Genomic DNA, 16,737 nt, shown 5'->3' with positions numbered 1-16,737 from the left:
TATGCAGAGATCCCAGAAACGGAAAATTGTGCCTATGAGAATACAGGAGTCAGGGCTAACTGAAATGATGACATCCAGAAAAAAAAGTGGGAACTAGGTAGAGTGGAGAGTACCCAAAAGCTTGAAACCTTCCTATGCTTTTAACATAAAGGTACTTTTCATCTTTTCATATGTAAGTAAAACACAAAAACAAATCAAACCCCTCAAATTTGTGAACACACTCAGATTAATGCTAAAGGTAAGTGAGACTTCTATGTTCCTCAGCTTCTACTGGCAGTATCACTTAAGGTCTCCAAAAACCCTGTTCTTTAATATTCAGACATTAATTCTTAGTGGTCCTGCAGGATGTAAGCACCCATACCATTTGATTTCCACATTTAAAAATCTGAAAAAAAAAATCTGAGTCTTACAGCTGATTGGTCCTATTTGACATACTCCAACTTATTTTTGGGCGGGAGGCAAATAAAACAGTTGACCTGGTGACCCATGTGACTTTTGTCTGACCCCAAGTCTTTCTTCAGGATGAAATATAAAGCTAGTAGTTAGTGCGCATTTTCGGAGCTCAATAAATATTTGCCAAATGAACACCAAGCTACTCTCTAAAACTGAAAATTTAGCACTGCTAATTTTCCTTTTAAAAAGATCTTAACTTTTCTAGAGGTTTCACAGAAAGTAGGAAAAGCATGCATTCTATGGCAGCTGCTAACCCCCCCCACACACACACCCCATAAATACCTCCTCTGCAAACCCAGTGACAGAAAAATTAAGAAGCTGATACAAAGAGTTGAGGAAGGGAGGTGGAAAAAAAAGAGATAGAAACATATAATCTAAGTAACTGCAGAGAGTGTGACCTACAAAGTGAGCAACAATAGTACTGAAAATGCATATAAAGAAAAATACATCTGGTCTACTTTTTGCCTGAAACACACACTAAACTTAATTTTCTAGGAATATAGAATCAAATGAAAAATTATTAGCAGGAGATTTTTCTTTAAATATATTATTGTGTGTTATGTCACCTATGGAAAAGCAGTTTTAATGTGTAAAACATTTTTAATAGTGTTAATTTGATGATAGACTACCAAACTATTAAGGTGTTTGTAGTCTCTAATATAATCACTTAATTTCTTTCATCTGTGTAGTTATGGTCCCACTTCGATTTCTACTGTATCTTTATGTCTCTTCTCTTTATTTTCTGATCAGACTTGCCAAGAGTTATTTTATTGGCCTTTCAGAGAACCAGCTCTAACTTTTAGTGAAATGTTAATTTTTTTCTATTTTACCAAATTCTGCTTAATCCCTGCGCTTCCACTATCACAATGTTTACTACTCTTTTTTTGGTTTCTTAACCTGAAGTAAGCTCACTCATTTTTGTTCTGTTTCCCAATAAATGCATTTACAGCTTTAACTTTTCCTCCTGCTAGAAATGATGAAAAATACTATATAAAGCTCTATTTTTTAACCAATATCTTAAAAATGATAACGATCTGCAGTGGGGAAGTCCCAAGCCAATTTCTGTATAAAAGTCAAAATCCAGAGAAGGAAGTGTAAAGTCTCTGTAACAATAAATGGGGAGAGAGGGAGGGCACTCAAAGCCCAGGGCCAGCCCAAGGTGAAGAGTCTTTGGGGAGATCATCTCCATGTTAAGCTGAGACCCAGCCTGTCCCCAAAAGGCTCTGCTAGTCTCAGGATAAGAACAAGCTAGAGAGAAGTCAGAACAAGGTAAAAAAAACAAAAAGGGAATAGAAGAAAATCAGTTGTTGAAATCAATCTTAGGGAAGATCTGCATCCTGGAGACCTAAGATCTTTTTACTTGGACCCACCAAAGACCATTATGCTTGAGGCATCCCTAATGGCAATGTTTACAGTATCCAGCAGAAGCCAAATCAAGCTTTCACCCAGCCTAACCATACATTCCAACCCTACTTTCTTTTTTAACAAAGTATTTTTTTAACTTTTTAAATGTTTACTTATTTTTGAAAGAGAGATAGAGTATGATGTGAGTGGGGGAAGAGCAGAGAGAGAGGGAGACAGAATCCAATCAGGCTCCAGGCTCTGAGCTGTCAGCAAAGAGCCCGATGTGGGGCTTCAACTCGGGAATGACAAGATCATGACCTGAGCTGAAGTGGGAAGTCCAACCAACTTAAGCCACCCAGGCACCTGTCAACTCTACTTTCTAATCTTCTGCTCTCATTTGGATCAGGTCAATATTCACAATTACATTATTATAAAGTTCAAACGTTATTGATATACTTCTACTTTCAGCCATGACAGAGTAACAGACCAGGCCTACCAGCATAAACAACTAGAAAATGAGACAAAATATATGAAATAACTGTCTTCAGACATCAAACAACAGGTAATGAACAGCAAATCTATTCTGAGAGAAAAGAAACAAGACAGATGAACACTATCAGTATCTGTCCCAGCTTTCTGCTCTTCTAGCACTGAGTGGACCTGTGGCTAAGGCCAACAATCACATTGAGCAGAAGTGACAGTCATCAAAACCTGAAGAGGCTAAGGCAACTGAAATTTATAGGGCAAAGTATCACAAAGAGGGAAATAGCCCAGAAAGAATTCCAGAAATCTACATAGACGAATCCTGTGATAGTTAATTTCCATCCGCAGCTCTCCAATAAAGACACTCTGAAATAGTCCAGGTCAATAATGAATTTGGGGAGGAAATAAAACAGAAGTAATACCAATCAAATGAAATCTTTTTCAGAATATAGAGAGCGAGGAAACATTTCCTAACTCATTTTATGAAATCTGTATTACTGTGATACCAAATCTAAAAACAATATAAATAAAACCACATATAAATACCTCTAATGACACAGACATAAAAAGCTTCTGAAAACATCAGCAAACTGAAAATAAAACGGGTAATATATCATGATCAAATGAGGTTTATCCTTGAAAGGGAAGGCTGTTTCAAAAATCAATCAATCTAAAGCACCATTTCAACAGAATGAGGAAGAAAACACATGATAACCTCAAAAGAAGCAGAAAAGGCATCTGACAGAATGCAACATCCACTAATAACAAAAACTCAGAAAGCAAGGGAAACATCCTCAACCTGATAAAAACCATCTACAAAAAACTCACAGGGAATAACATACTTAATTGTGAAATACTCAACTCCTTCTCACTAAGACTGGGAACAAAGAGATCTATTCTTACCACTTTATTCCAATGTTATACTGGAGGGCTACCCAGTGCAATAAGGCAAAAAAATTAAAAAATAAAAACAAATCAAAACTAAACTAAAAAGTATAAAGGTTCGAAAAGAAGCAGGAAAGCTGTCTATATTTCCAAGAGACATGATCATCTATGTAGAAAAGCCTATGGCATCTATTTAACAAAATCAACTGTTCTACATATGAAGTGGAAAATGGAATTTTTAAAATATCACATGCCAAAACTCAAAAAACATAAAAATAGTTACAGGTAAATATAACAAAACATGCTATACTACCTAAAAAACCTAAAAAAAAAAAAAGCAAAGATAAACCTTATTTATGAACTAGATGAGTCTACATTTTTAAGATGTCATTCTTCCTCAAATTGACTGGTTTATTCAATTCAAGCTCAATCAAAATCTCAGTAGGTTTTCTGGATAAAATTGCATACTAAATAAAAAGCTTATATAGAAATGCTAAGGTCTTATATATGCCCAAAATAAATTCTATAAAAAATAAGTATGTGGATGGATGTGTGGAATGTATTCTAGAAATAAGCTTACACATTTATGAACAAATCAATTCTAAGAAAGAGTTCAAAAGTATTCAACAGTGAAGGAATAGTCTTTTCTACAAAAGCTGCTATAACAATATATCGGTAGTGGGGGAAATATCTCAATCCCTACAACATATCTGAGCCATGTAGGATCATATGATGACTTTTCTTTTCCAGCACAACTTTTGTTTGCCATGATTAGATCTTTACATGTTTCTTACTAATTCAACCACCAAATCCCCTCCATTTAAATGTTGCAATGGCCTCATAACATATTTCTCTTTTAAAACACTAAGTGTCCTCTCAATGTTATCTTTTTGTAAACCGCCACCCCTTGCAAATTTCTGATCTGCCACATTTTGGGTTGGCTCTCCTTCCTGATACGAGGCATAGCTGTCATCTTTCCCGTCATCTCAGGAATCCCACTATGTTTGATCACCTCTTTCCTTTATCCCACGTATTCTCTTTCTTCATTCCTTCATGTTAGTGGGGTGTATTGTGCAGGAGATTCCTGAGAGAGAATTCACGGAGGGTAAAAAAATTTTTGAGATCTTTCAGGTTTGAAAATGTCTTTTCATGTACCTTCACAATTAACAGGCAGATATGGAGTTCTAGGAAAATAAAATAAATTTCCTTCAGAAGTATCTTCTAGCTTTAAGNTTTTTTTTTTTTTTTTTTTTTTTTTTTTTTTTAAGACTTGCTTTTGAGAATTCTGAAATGATTCTGATTCCTGATCTTCATGTGTAACCTACTTTTTTCCTCTTTGGAAGCTTGAAGAACTTCTTTGTTTTCAGTTTTCTGTTATTTAAAAATTAAAAAAGTTTGTGCCTGATACTTGATAGGCCTCTTTAATCTGAAAATACGTCCTTTGGTCGTGGGAATATTCTTCAATCATATTTTTGAAGATAATTTTCCTTCTGTATAACTGTGGTCTACTTCTAGAACACTAACTTATTTGATATTTAACCTCCTGGATAGATCCTTGAATAAAGTTATCTCTTCTCTCAAATATTCCACCTCCTTTGTCGTTTTGCACAACTTTTTAAGAGATCTTCTCAATATCATCTTCTGACTCTGTCCTTGAGCTATTTCTGCTATCATACTTTATATCGGTAATAATGTTTATCCTTCACGGAATTTTTTTAGACTATCTATCTTGTTCTTGTTTCATGGATGCAATGTTTCCAATTACTTCTGAGATGAAAATAACAGTAACTTTGACAAAGTTTTGTTTGTCTCCTTGGCCACTATGGTTTCCATTGTGAGTCAGTGTTGTATGATGCTGCATCAGTACCTGTGTTCCCAGGTATTTTTCTCAGAAATGCTGCACTAAAAGAACATACAAAGGCACTCTAGAGAATGACCAGGTAGCCTGTGCCTTTGTTTGGGGAAATACTAAGGTCCTTCTGATCCCTTTAGGCTCAGCAACTATGACCAAACAGAAATATTAAACTCTCCTAGTTTTTAAAACCTGCCCACCTCCCTGCTTCTCAAAACTGTTAAAGCAAACAAGCAAACTTTATGCAAACAAGCAGGTTTCATTTGTGAGCCCAAAACAGGGCTTGCTTCAACCAACTCATCTGCACCTCCAAGTTTATTTAAATCATCTCAATTTGCCATTTCACAGCGTGGCCTCTGCAGGCCATCTTGCCAGCAGAGTTGGGCTATGAATAAATGGCAACTTCACGGACTTGTCCAAGCCTTGGCAACAGTGTGCTCCTCTGTGTTAACACAACCACTGAAGCCCCAGAGACATAAAGACTTGCTGGTCCCTGAGACAGGCAGCTTCATAACTACATGTGCTACGCATGCTCAGCACACTCTCTGGCAAGGCTAAGCCAGGTCTCCGACTCCAAGACTCTATGTGGTCTGCACTGTCTGCTGTCCATGACCCCCTCCAGCCAAGTAGGAGCAAGGTCTAGTACTCAGGAGACCAAGCAGAAGTTCTAGCAGTTGTGGTTATAATAAGTCAACAAGAAACCAAAAAAATTCTTCCTGGTCTGACTTAACAATAACCGCTTCAGCTAAAAATTATAACTTGGAAACTCAAAAGGAGGTTGTCTCATAATTCTTCATTAGGGATTTTTTTCTTTCTTTAAATTGTGGAGAGCTTTGGTTCTCACCCTTAGATAATCTTTCATCTTTTCTATTGATCCTCTCTCTCATGATCTCAGCCAGTATTATTTTATAAATAACATTCCATGTACTAACTCTCAAATTTATGTTTCTATACCAGAAGCAAACTTGAATATTCACCTATCTATTCAATATCTCCATTTTGTCTCCATTTTGATTTCTAATAGAAAGCTCAAACTTAACATGTCTAAAATTTAATTCCTGATCTTCTCAAAAAATCTATTTCTATAGTCTTCCTCATCTCAGTCAATGGCCATCCTTTACTTAACAGCTGCTTAGTCCAAAACCTTAGTCACCATCTCTTCTACTTATCCTGTATGGTGAATATCAAACCTTATGAATCTTTCTATGTCTGGAAGGTGTGGGACTTTTTTCTTTTTTAAGTTTGTTTATTTTGAGAGCGAGTGGGGGCTGGGCATGAGAGAGAGAGAGAGAGAAAGAGAGAAAGAGAGAGAGAGACCGAGACCCAAGCAGGCTCTGTGCTGTCAGCGGGGCTTAATTTTACAAATCATGAGATCATGACCTGAGCAGAAATCAAGTCAGACACTCAACCAACTGAGCCACCAAGGCACCCCTGGAAAATGATTTATGCTTTTACATACGAATGAAATTGACAATTCTTCAAAGTTATTCATCTCAAAAATTCAGAAAAAAAAATTCTCTGTAAAACAGAAACAATGGTATCAGTTTTATTCTTGTTCCTCTCTAGTCTATGTATTTTTCTCCCATAAGCTTTTAGAACTTTGTCTTTATTCTAGATATTCTAAAATTTCACAATTATATATATAATGTTAACATTTTCCAGTCATCTTGCCTCAGACTCACACAGCCCTTCTAAGGACAAGTGCTTTACATAAGAAATTTTCTTCTAGTGGTTCTTTATTTGTTCCCATTCTTATTTCACTGCTTCTGTAGCTTCTCTTAGCAGATTTGAGAAAAGTGTATCTTTTTTATGCTGAACTTTTCTTTCATGCTATTTTTTTAAATCTCTTTTGTGCTATATCCTGCAAAAAAAAATACTCAGCAAAATTTTCCAACTTATTAATTTCTCTTTCTTTTCAAATGTTTATTTAAATTCTAGTTAGTTAACATACATAAATTTGTTCCTGTGTTCACTCTGTTCTTAGCCCACCCATAAGACTGTTCTTTTTCAAGATCTCTAATTTGCTCTTTAAGAAATGTTCCTTCTACATAGATATGCCATTCTTTTATCTGTTTGATAAGTATCAATGACACTTTTAAATGTTTCTTTCTTTTAGCTTACTTATGTTAGTTTCTTTTATTTACTGATTTTTGTGCTATGCTTTCATAATGTTGGTATTCCTGAAATGTCTGTTAATTCTTGGTTGTTGCAACCTTTACATGTAAGAACTCTGTCAACCAGTCTATAAATGATATTTCTGTTTACTGCAGGATGCTCTTTTGTGACCGCAGAGAGGACAAAGTGGTGGACAGTATCAATAATTCATGTTCTGAGCACAGGAGGTCTTAGGGCCTCCAGGGTATCTTCATCCACCTTAAGACTCTGACCCAAATTTATAACCAGTGATCCAGTAAGAGAGCGTCTGTCTGCTACATGGCATAAAAGTTGGGCTGGATCCATATGCTGCCTCAGTGCAACACGCAAGCAACCACACTGGTGTTTTCCTCAGAATCGTAAAGGCACCACTACTCTTATTTTTTCTCAGCAGCCTTATCCTGAGTATGTGTTGAGCTAATGTCTCTTTCTTAAAACTGACCCCAATGGCCTACTGTCTTTGAGATTCTCCACACTTGCTTGTCTTCCCAGAAAGGTACCCTAATATTGATAATCAACTTTGCAAAAATTATTTTGTTTTATCTTTAAAATGTTTCTACTTTTTTTTCTACTTTCTAAGAATTTAAGGTGATTCTAGGTAATTCCTCAAAACTGAAGTGAATTTCTTTGCCATTTCCCCAAATTACTGATTTTTCTCTATGACAATTTAACAATTGGTCTTTTTGTTAAAACTCTACTTCACAGCACACCAAAAGAAAAAAAAGAGAAAGAGAAAGAGATAAACTTAATGAAGTCAAATTCACAAGCCTTATAGTTTTGGGCTATACTAAATAAAAGTCACCACTTTCATTAAAATAGTTCAATACAATTGTCTTCTTAAGGAATGACCAGGAACCAATTTTTAAAATATGACTAAATGTTTAAAATCTACTAACACAAACTATAAATTGTGACCAAAGCTAATATTAAGGTTTCATTCACTTTTCATTCACTTTCTTAAAGTTTATTAACTCTACAAAAAGAAATATACACTATAAATATCTATTACAAATGTTATATATACTACATATAAAGTGTGTATATATATAATATACATAAAATTATGCACATTACTTAACACTGAAACAGACCTAACCTTTTTTCATTCATGTAATATATATTGCATGCATGCTCACTAGATTAAAAAAACAACTCGATAATGCACTGCCTTCTGAGACAGAATTCCTCTGGTAAGAAAATTGAGAGATAAAATAAATATCCTAGGTATCTAAAACACATGCATGCTTTCTCAAAATTTCGTAGTAATGAAGACAGAGCTCTTTGAAATGAGTAAGCAGTGAAGAAAGTTTAAATCATACCAAGAGACACTGGAAAACAAAGGCAAAATATAGATATTTGCATTAAGCCCTAGGTCACCTTCAAACTAAAATGCAGCAATCCTATTCACTCTATTAAGTCACTACACTGTAACTATTATGACTGCTTATTTAAACAAGACCCAGTAAGATTAAAAATCACAGTAGACTTATATTTGAATCTGACCTACTGCCCACAGATACTTGTAGACAAGGCACCTAAAAGGCCTACTTTCAATGTACAATGGAAATAGCATTACAGCCTAGGGTTATCATAAGGCCGCAACAAATGAGTAACCATTACCTTCTGAACCACAATTTCCTCTGTCATTTTAAGCCATGACCTCTTTTAGTTAAGTATCAAAATGTCTTCCCTATTTTGTACTAGAAAATTAAAGTGAATTTCTGCCCAGCTGAAAGTGTTTTTTCTCAATTTCACACCATCCTATCTAAATCCATTGCCTCTCTACTCCTAATTCTCTTATTAAAGATCTAGTACCACTGATTTTGTTAATCTCTCCAGATAAGAAAACTAAGGTCAACCAGAGAGATTATGACTTTACTAAGGTCATACTACTTCATTATATCTTAAAAATATCAAAATCGTCTGATGTTTGTAGATTGATTTTACCTGATGAGTAAGTGGATTTAAAACAATCTACTTACTCATATGCATGGGAAAAAACTACACAAAGTTACTTTGGAGTATTTACCTTTCTACATGCAGGACAAAGCCCATTTTCATCAGTGCGAATTCGATGCCAACAAAATCGGCAAATCTGATAGCCACAGGTGCAAGGGAAAAAGTTGATATCATCTATCTCCAAGGGCTCCATGCAAAGAGGACATTCCACAGGGTCTTCCTTCGCATCAGGACTGCGAGACATCTTCACGTTTATTGAACAGCAGCAAAAGTTTATAATAACTTAAGGGAGAAGGAAGTTCAGCACTGAGAACTAAACTGTAGAACTTCAAAGACCTGCATGAGAAGAAACAAAACATACTGTTTACTACTGAAAATGGCATTTCAACCATCAGGAAATCATATTATCAAAGAATTTGGAAAATATTAAATTCTGCTATTATCTCAGAAGGGATTCCAGAATGGACTTCTGAAGACGTTTTTTTTTTTGAATGTCAAAATAAAAAGTCTAGGATTATTCTCTTTTACACTCAATATAAAGACAAAAGAACTTTCTTTTTTTCTACATGAAACATTTAATACTAATCTAGTACTAAACCACAGCACATTTTAAGGGAATAAATAATACACATCCTTAAAATAGACTTTATTTTTAATTTTTTTTAATGTTTTATTTATTTCTGAGAGTGAGAGAGAGAGCGATAGAGACAGCGTGAGCAGGGGAGGGTCAGAGAGAGGGAGACACAGAATCTCAAGGAGGCTCCAGGCTCTGAGCTAGCTGTAAGCAGAGTCCGACGCGGGGCCTGAATCCACAAACCATGAGATCGTGACCTGAGCCGAAGTCAGACACTTAACTGACTGAGCCACCCAGGTGCCCCTAAAATAGACTTTAAATAGTCTCATCTTTGACCTAAAAGCTAGTGATGCTGCCACATAGCTAAAGGAATATTACAGTATTCTAAAATGTGTCAGAAAATAAACATGTTTACAAAATAAACCTAAAGAAACAGAAAAGGCTTCAGTCATCTATAATCACATGTTAATATTAAACCTTCACCACAGAAAACAAAGACGAGAGCTGAAAAAATATGCCACAGAACCCAATGTATACAACCAAATATGTATTAATATGTCAATGAAAATTTCTGGTAAGATAAACACATAAAAGACATTTCTAAGGTAATGCTACAAAATTGTACAAAAAACAGGAAGGGGGAAGAAACCAAATAGATTCCACATTCCAAAGTCTTCTTAAAAATTAAATCGTTTATTGGGGTGCCTGGGTGGCTCAGTTGGTTGAGCTGACTCTTGGTTTTGACTTAGGTCATGATCTCATAGTTTGTGGGTTTGAGCCCTGCATTGGGCTCCAGCCTGCTAGGGATTCTCTGCCCCTGCCATCTCTCTCTAAGTAAATAAATAAACTTAAAAAAAGAACTATTAAAAAAATTAACTTATCTTTTTAGATTATGGAGAATTGAAAATATGTGGGTAACAATTTCAAGTCAATGGTAAATTAAAACATTAGGTTGAAATCACTATTTTTGACAGCATGCAAAATATAATGCAATTCCTAACAAATAACAGAGGTTTTTGTTTTTGTTTTTGTTTTTAAACATAATTCAACAAACTGATTCTAAAGTTTACACATGAAAGAATAAATGCATACAAATTGCTTTGAAGCTTCTGGGGGAAAATGTGGGAATTTGTTCCATCAGATACTAAACTGACTACCAAGCTAAAGTAATTTTAAAAATTTGATATGAAAAAAATAGAATTTTGATATGGGAACAAATCTAGACAAAAGATCAATGAACCTAAATAAAGACTCTAGAAATAGAATCATGGATTTATGAGATTTTAATATTTGGTAAAAGTGACATTACAAATCAATATGGCAAGGAAAGACCAGTTTGTAAACAATAATAAAATTGTTTTATCTATTTTAAGGAAAAAAACAGCATATATCTTACTCCACAATCAAATCCAAATCATCTAAAGAGCTATACATCGAAATAAACAGACTAAAGTATTAGAAGGAAAAAAGAAAAAAAATAGAATTCTTAAAAATCTTGGGATACAGAAGATCTTCCTAAGCAAAAACAGAAATTCAGAAGCCTCAAAAGAAAGACAGATTTAGCAATGTAGGAAGAAAAAAAAACAAACAAAATTAAAGGCAAGCAACAGAGTAAAGGATATATTCACTATATATAATGAAGTGTTAGAGTCCAGAATATTTCACAAAACAATTTTAAAAAGGCAATTAAGTCAAATAAAATAATGAGAACAGAAGATGATGAGTAATTCACAGAATTACAATTACAACATATGAAAAGATGATCAATCTTTTAATTAGTAAATAGTGAGACAGCATTTCCCTCCCCCATCAACCTATCAAAGAAGTCAGTCTCCTCACAGAGTAAAGATTATCACTGATCTAAATTCCTCTTTGCAGAGGAAATGAGAACACAAAGAGTACCTTGCCTTAGTTGCACAGCTATTAGGTGGTGCAGGCTGGATTTATTCCAGGAAGTCTTAGCCCCAGAATCTGTGCTATTAACCGTGCCTTCACACCATCTTAGAAGCTATCCTACAAAAATACTCACACCTGTGCACCAACTACTTTCCTCTCTGATTTGCAGCTGTTTCTAGAGAAGAGAATTGCAAAGTAACAGTCCATCAGCTGGGAAATCATTAACTAAGTAATGATATAGCCATACATTGAATGTTTGGAATCAGAAGCTGTGTATTACATATAGTTGTGAGGGTTTTTTTTTTATTTTAATTTTTAAAATCAAGCTAGAGACTAACATAAATATACAATTACTACCATATAAATATGTAAATCCTGTAGGTGTATATGTTTATTTCTCTAAGAAAATAAAGCACATAAAAGGTTATACACAAAAATGTTACCGTGTCAAAAAAGACTGAGGTAAGCAGGAGAGTTTATTTTTGAAATTAATTTTATTAATTATATTTTCAAACTTCTATTTTAGAAAAATCTGTATGATCTGATTTGTTACAAAATATTATTTTTGCATTTCAAATGCAAACCTTAAAAAAAGGAAATTACTTTCATTGCCCTTTGAAAAATTAAGTTAAATTTGACTTTTAATAATTAGAAAGAAAAATAAAATGAAATATCTTCCTATGACTCTCTATTTCAAAATAAAAGTTTTTTTTTTTAAAAGACAGGATATGTATTTTAAACAATTCAGGAATCCTGGTTTACGGAGCCAATTTTCTCACTATCAGTTTCTTCATATAGAAAATGGGGTTTAGAGCTGATTTTTAATGGCTCCTCCAACTTGAATATTCCAAACTGTACTGGTAGAAAACACACACTCAAACACTGGTTTCACCAATAAGAAACTAATCAAGGGGTGCTATCTACACTTCTAACGTACTTTTGGTTACATGACATTACTCTCATAACAACTGCTTACTTGAGTTTTAGTGAGGTAATTTATGGGATGTTGGGAAAGAAAACAATACACTGGAATTTATGAATTGAAAAGCTTTCTAGAGTAAATTACTATAAATAAAAGATGACATACTGAAGTTTGCTTTTTGACTGCTTCTGTTTTATAAAAAAATTTTTTTAAAGTCTGCAAGAGTATATATCTTCCAGTTTAGAGAGAGGAAAGGGGACGATATAGCAAGAAGTCTCTTATGATGATTAATACAAGTGCAAGTGCATTTTATACACTTCTAGGACCATGGAGACACGCCATGCAAGATTATTGCCAAAATAATCACATAACTGGTGAAATGTAAGAGGGAATGTGGTAAAACAATGGAATATAAGGTAAAAGAATGGATTTCTGCCTTGTCCCTTCCACTAAATAGCTATATAATCTTGGAAAAGACACTCAAAAGTTGTAATATTCAATTTTTTCACCTGAAAAATGCTAAGAAGCAAAATTAAATGAAATTTCAAGCATAGAGAAATTTCCTTTATTCAAACCCACTGAACTAAGTTTTAAAAAACAATTTTTTTTAATGTTTTATTTTATTTCTGAGAGAGCGAGCATGAGCAGGGGAGGGTCAGAGAGAGAGGGAGACACAGTATCTGAAAGAGGCTCCAGGCTCTGAGTTACCTGTCAGCACAGAGGCTGACGCAGGGCTCAAACTCACGAACCATGAGATCATGACCTGAGCTGAAGTCGGACGCTTAACCGACTGAGCCACCCAGGTACCCCTGAACTAAGCTTTTAAAATAAGCTTTGTGGGATGCCTGGGTGGCTCAGCTGGTTACGCTGAGACTTCAGCTCAGGTCATGATNCTCCCAGCCTCTCTCTCTCTCTCAAAAATAAAGTAAAAAAAAAAAACATTAAAATTTTTAAAGAATAAAAAATAAAGTAAAATAAAACAAGCTTTGCAATAAACTCCCCTCCAAATACCTTAGCTCAAATTTTCATTTAGGGAGGAATAATTTTATTTCATAAGCCAGTCAATTAATATAAAAATAAAACAAAATGAGGGATGCCTGGATGGCTCAGTTGGTTAAGTGTTTAATTCTTGATTTCAGCTCAGGTCATGATCTCACGGTTTGTGAGTTCAAGACCCACACTGGTCTCTGTGCTGACAGTATGGAACCTACTTGGGGTTTTCTCTCTCCCTCCTCTCTCTCTCTCTCTCTCTCTCTCTCTCTGTGCTGACAGTATGGAACCTACTTGGGGTTTTCTCTCTCCCTCCTCTCTCTCTCTCTCTCTCTCTCTCTGTCCTTCCTGCACATGTGTGCACACTATCTCAAAACAAATAAATAAACTTAAAAAAAAGAATACCCTTTCCAAAATAAAATAAAATGAATTAAAACACAATTAGATTTATAAAGGGATAAGACATAGAAAGAAAAGATATTTTTAAATGAAACAGGAAAGTAAAGCCAATGACTTCCTAAATGAGGTGTGAGGATTCTTAGGACAAGAGTGATTTGGTTTTGATTCAGTAATTAATTCTGCGAAACAAAAACAACAACAAAAAAAAACCCCACAAACATTTTCACATACACCATTTAAAATTCACAGTGACTTCGTAAGAACACATGACCCTCTCTGTATATGAATGAGGCTAAGTGGTGACCCTGGATATAAGTGTTAAACACACAAATCAGAAGTAAGATCACCAGCTTCAGAACCCATGCTCTTTCCAACATCTTTAAGGCAAAAATTATGATCACTGATCATACACAACTACATATCTTCATGTATAAAGTGCAAGTTTCCAAAAAAGTAAAGAAGATGTTACTTTTTCAAAATCTTCAATAGTACAGAAAATCTCTACGTCATTACCTGGTTCTTGTTCTCTATAACAGCTGCAACTAATACCATAACACAGTATAAATTCTGACATAAATAATAATGCTCCTGTAACACCAAAGAACTCACATTCCATCTAGTAAGTACACATAAGACAAGTCATGTACTAAAAACCAAGCTCAAAAATCACTCATAAAGTGCTGCATCCATGGATTTGTGCATAGGACCCTGTTCAAAAAAATGTGTATAAAAACATAACTATAAAATGTAAAGTGCTGCAGCCATTATGAAAAATAGTTTGGTGGTTTCTCAAAAAGTTAAGCAGAGAATGGGTGTCTGACCCACTTCTGGATATATACCCAGAAAGCTGAAAGCAAGGACTCGAACAGATAATTGTACAGCAACGTTGACAGCAGCATTATTCTCAACAGCCAAAGACGGAAACAATCCAGTGTCCATTAGGAGGTGAATGGAAAATGTAGTGTAATATACACAGATATTACTCAGCCATAAAAGAATAAAATTCTGATACATGCTACAATGTAGATGAAACTTGAAAACAGTATACTAAGTGAAATAAGCCAGTGACAAAAAGACAAATATTGTATGATTCCACTGATATGTGGTATCTAAAATTCATTCACACAGAAAGTAGAAGAGAGGTCACCAGGGCTTGAGGGGAAGGAGAACAGAAGTTACTGTTTAATGGATATAGAGTTTCTGTTTGGGATGGTAAAAAAGGTTCTAGAAATAGAAAGTGGTGATGGTTACAAAGTGTTGTGAATGTACTTAATGCCACGGAACTATACACTTAAAAATACTTAAAATGACAAATTTTAGGTTACATGTATTTTATTATTATAAAAAAAATCAACAAAATATGCACTACACACACTTAAATGTGGTATAAACAGCACTTTTGAAAAAACTGAGTATTTTGCTTCCATATTTAAAGTCATTAATATTTTAATTTTTTGCCTAGCTAACAGCTTAATTTGTCATAAGTTAAATGTGTATATGATGCAATTCCACTGAATAGTTACATAAAAGTTATACTCCTGAATACACTATACAACCAAAATTATGCAACACATAACGGAAATCTATTTATAGATATGACATATATACACACACACTTTTAAGAGTATCTGGAATAGCGTCTTAAGTGTCCATAAAAACCACACACTCAATATATGCACAGATATAAACATTTAAAACCTGTAATATAGTACAATACCACATCACTTATAGTTTTACTGAATTACTATTTTATAACTGCAAAATTCTTACTTCTGTAACAATCAGTCCATTCTCAGTCCATTGTCATTGGAATGGAAACTTCACGAGAGCAGAGGAATTACCTGGTATATCACATTTACAATGATATACCAAGCAGTTACAACATGGCTGGTGGTAAACAGTAAGTATTCACTTACTTGATGAATGAAAACTGAACAAAAGAAGGAATAAATTATTTGTTGTATGTCACTTATGACTGACAACCATCTTCAAAAATCAGAAACAACACTCTAAGTTGTCCACTGTTTGTGTACTAGGCATTTATCTTACAAAACATGTTACATATATAAACTACACAAAGGCAAAAAACAGAATGAACACTAACTATAAACAGTTTGCTAAGTAAAAAAAAAAAAAGCAAAGTAAGTTAATTGCCTAAATATGAACAATATTTCTTCCTTCCCCTTCAGAAGCAACAGGAAAGCATATTTGTGTTTTAGAAATCAGCATCTAAGTCCTCTCACATATTATAACACGTCATCTAAGTATTTTTCGCAGAAGAAGCGACAGTTAGGGTGGAAGGAGATGAAGAGAATCTTTATCCAGTAGAAAGTAACCACCATGAGGGGAGAGACTGTATTACTTATTAGCATATCCAAAAATCTTAGAATAGTTCTTGGCACATAAATATTTGTCAGGTAGAAGGAGAGCAAGAAAGAAGGGATGGAAGGAAGGAAGGGGGTAAAGGAAGGGAAAATGCCTATCTACTCATCCATAAATGTGTAAGTAACTAATTTAAGACTCACTGAATAAGACTGGCAATCTTTACAAATCTATGTGTAGCAAAAACACATTAGATATGGTAACAGACTTCTCTGAACAACTCACTGAAAGGGCAAAAGTTTTTCTATTTTCTTATGATTCAGTGCTCAATACTAGAAAAGAAAAAAAGCAATTTGCTAATTCGCATGCATTTGTTTGCAGTTAGAGGAATATGATCATTGATTTTAAAATCCACCAACTTATCAGCTGAGCAAATCAAAGTCATCCAAGATGACAAATCAAATAAAGCAATAAAGAAATGTAATGCTTTGCATACAAATATAT

At 34.4% G+C, this 16,737-nt stretch overlaps 1 protein-coding gene across 7 annotated transcripts in view; it reads right to left on the bottom strand.

Moving 5' to 3' along the window:
• Positions 1-16,737, bottom strand: part of CNOT4 (CCR4-NOT transcription complex subunit 4) — a 141,614-nt gene that overhangs the window by 70,627 nt on the left and 54,250 nt on the right. For all 7 annotated transcript variants that reach the window (XM_077770673.1, XM_077770676.1, XM_077770675.1 and 4 more), the window contains exon 2: positions 9,201-9,466. In XM_077770673.1, coding sequence (XP_077626799.1) covers positions 9,201-9,374 — 174 coding nt within the window. In that variant the 5' untranslated portion in view covers positions 9,375-9,466. The remainder of the gene's footprint in view (positions 1-9,200; positions 9,467-16,737) is intronic.

The sequence above is a fragment of the Crocuta crocuta genome, unplaced genomic scaffold (assembly GCF_008692635.1).
Source record: "Crocuta crocuta isolate KB4526 unplaced genomic scaffold, BGI_CrCroc_1.0 scaffold266, whole genome shotgun sequence".
Classification (NCBI taxonomy): Eukaryota; Metazoa; Chordata; class Mammalia; order Carnivora; family Hyaenidae; genus Crocuta; species Crocuta crocuta.
The sequence above is the reverse complement of the archived record's forward strand: the minus strand, read 5'-3'. Positions and strand labels throughout refer to the sequence as shown.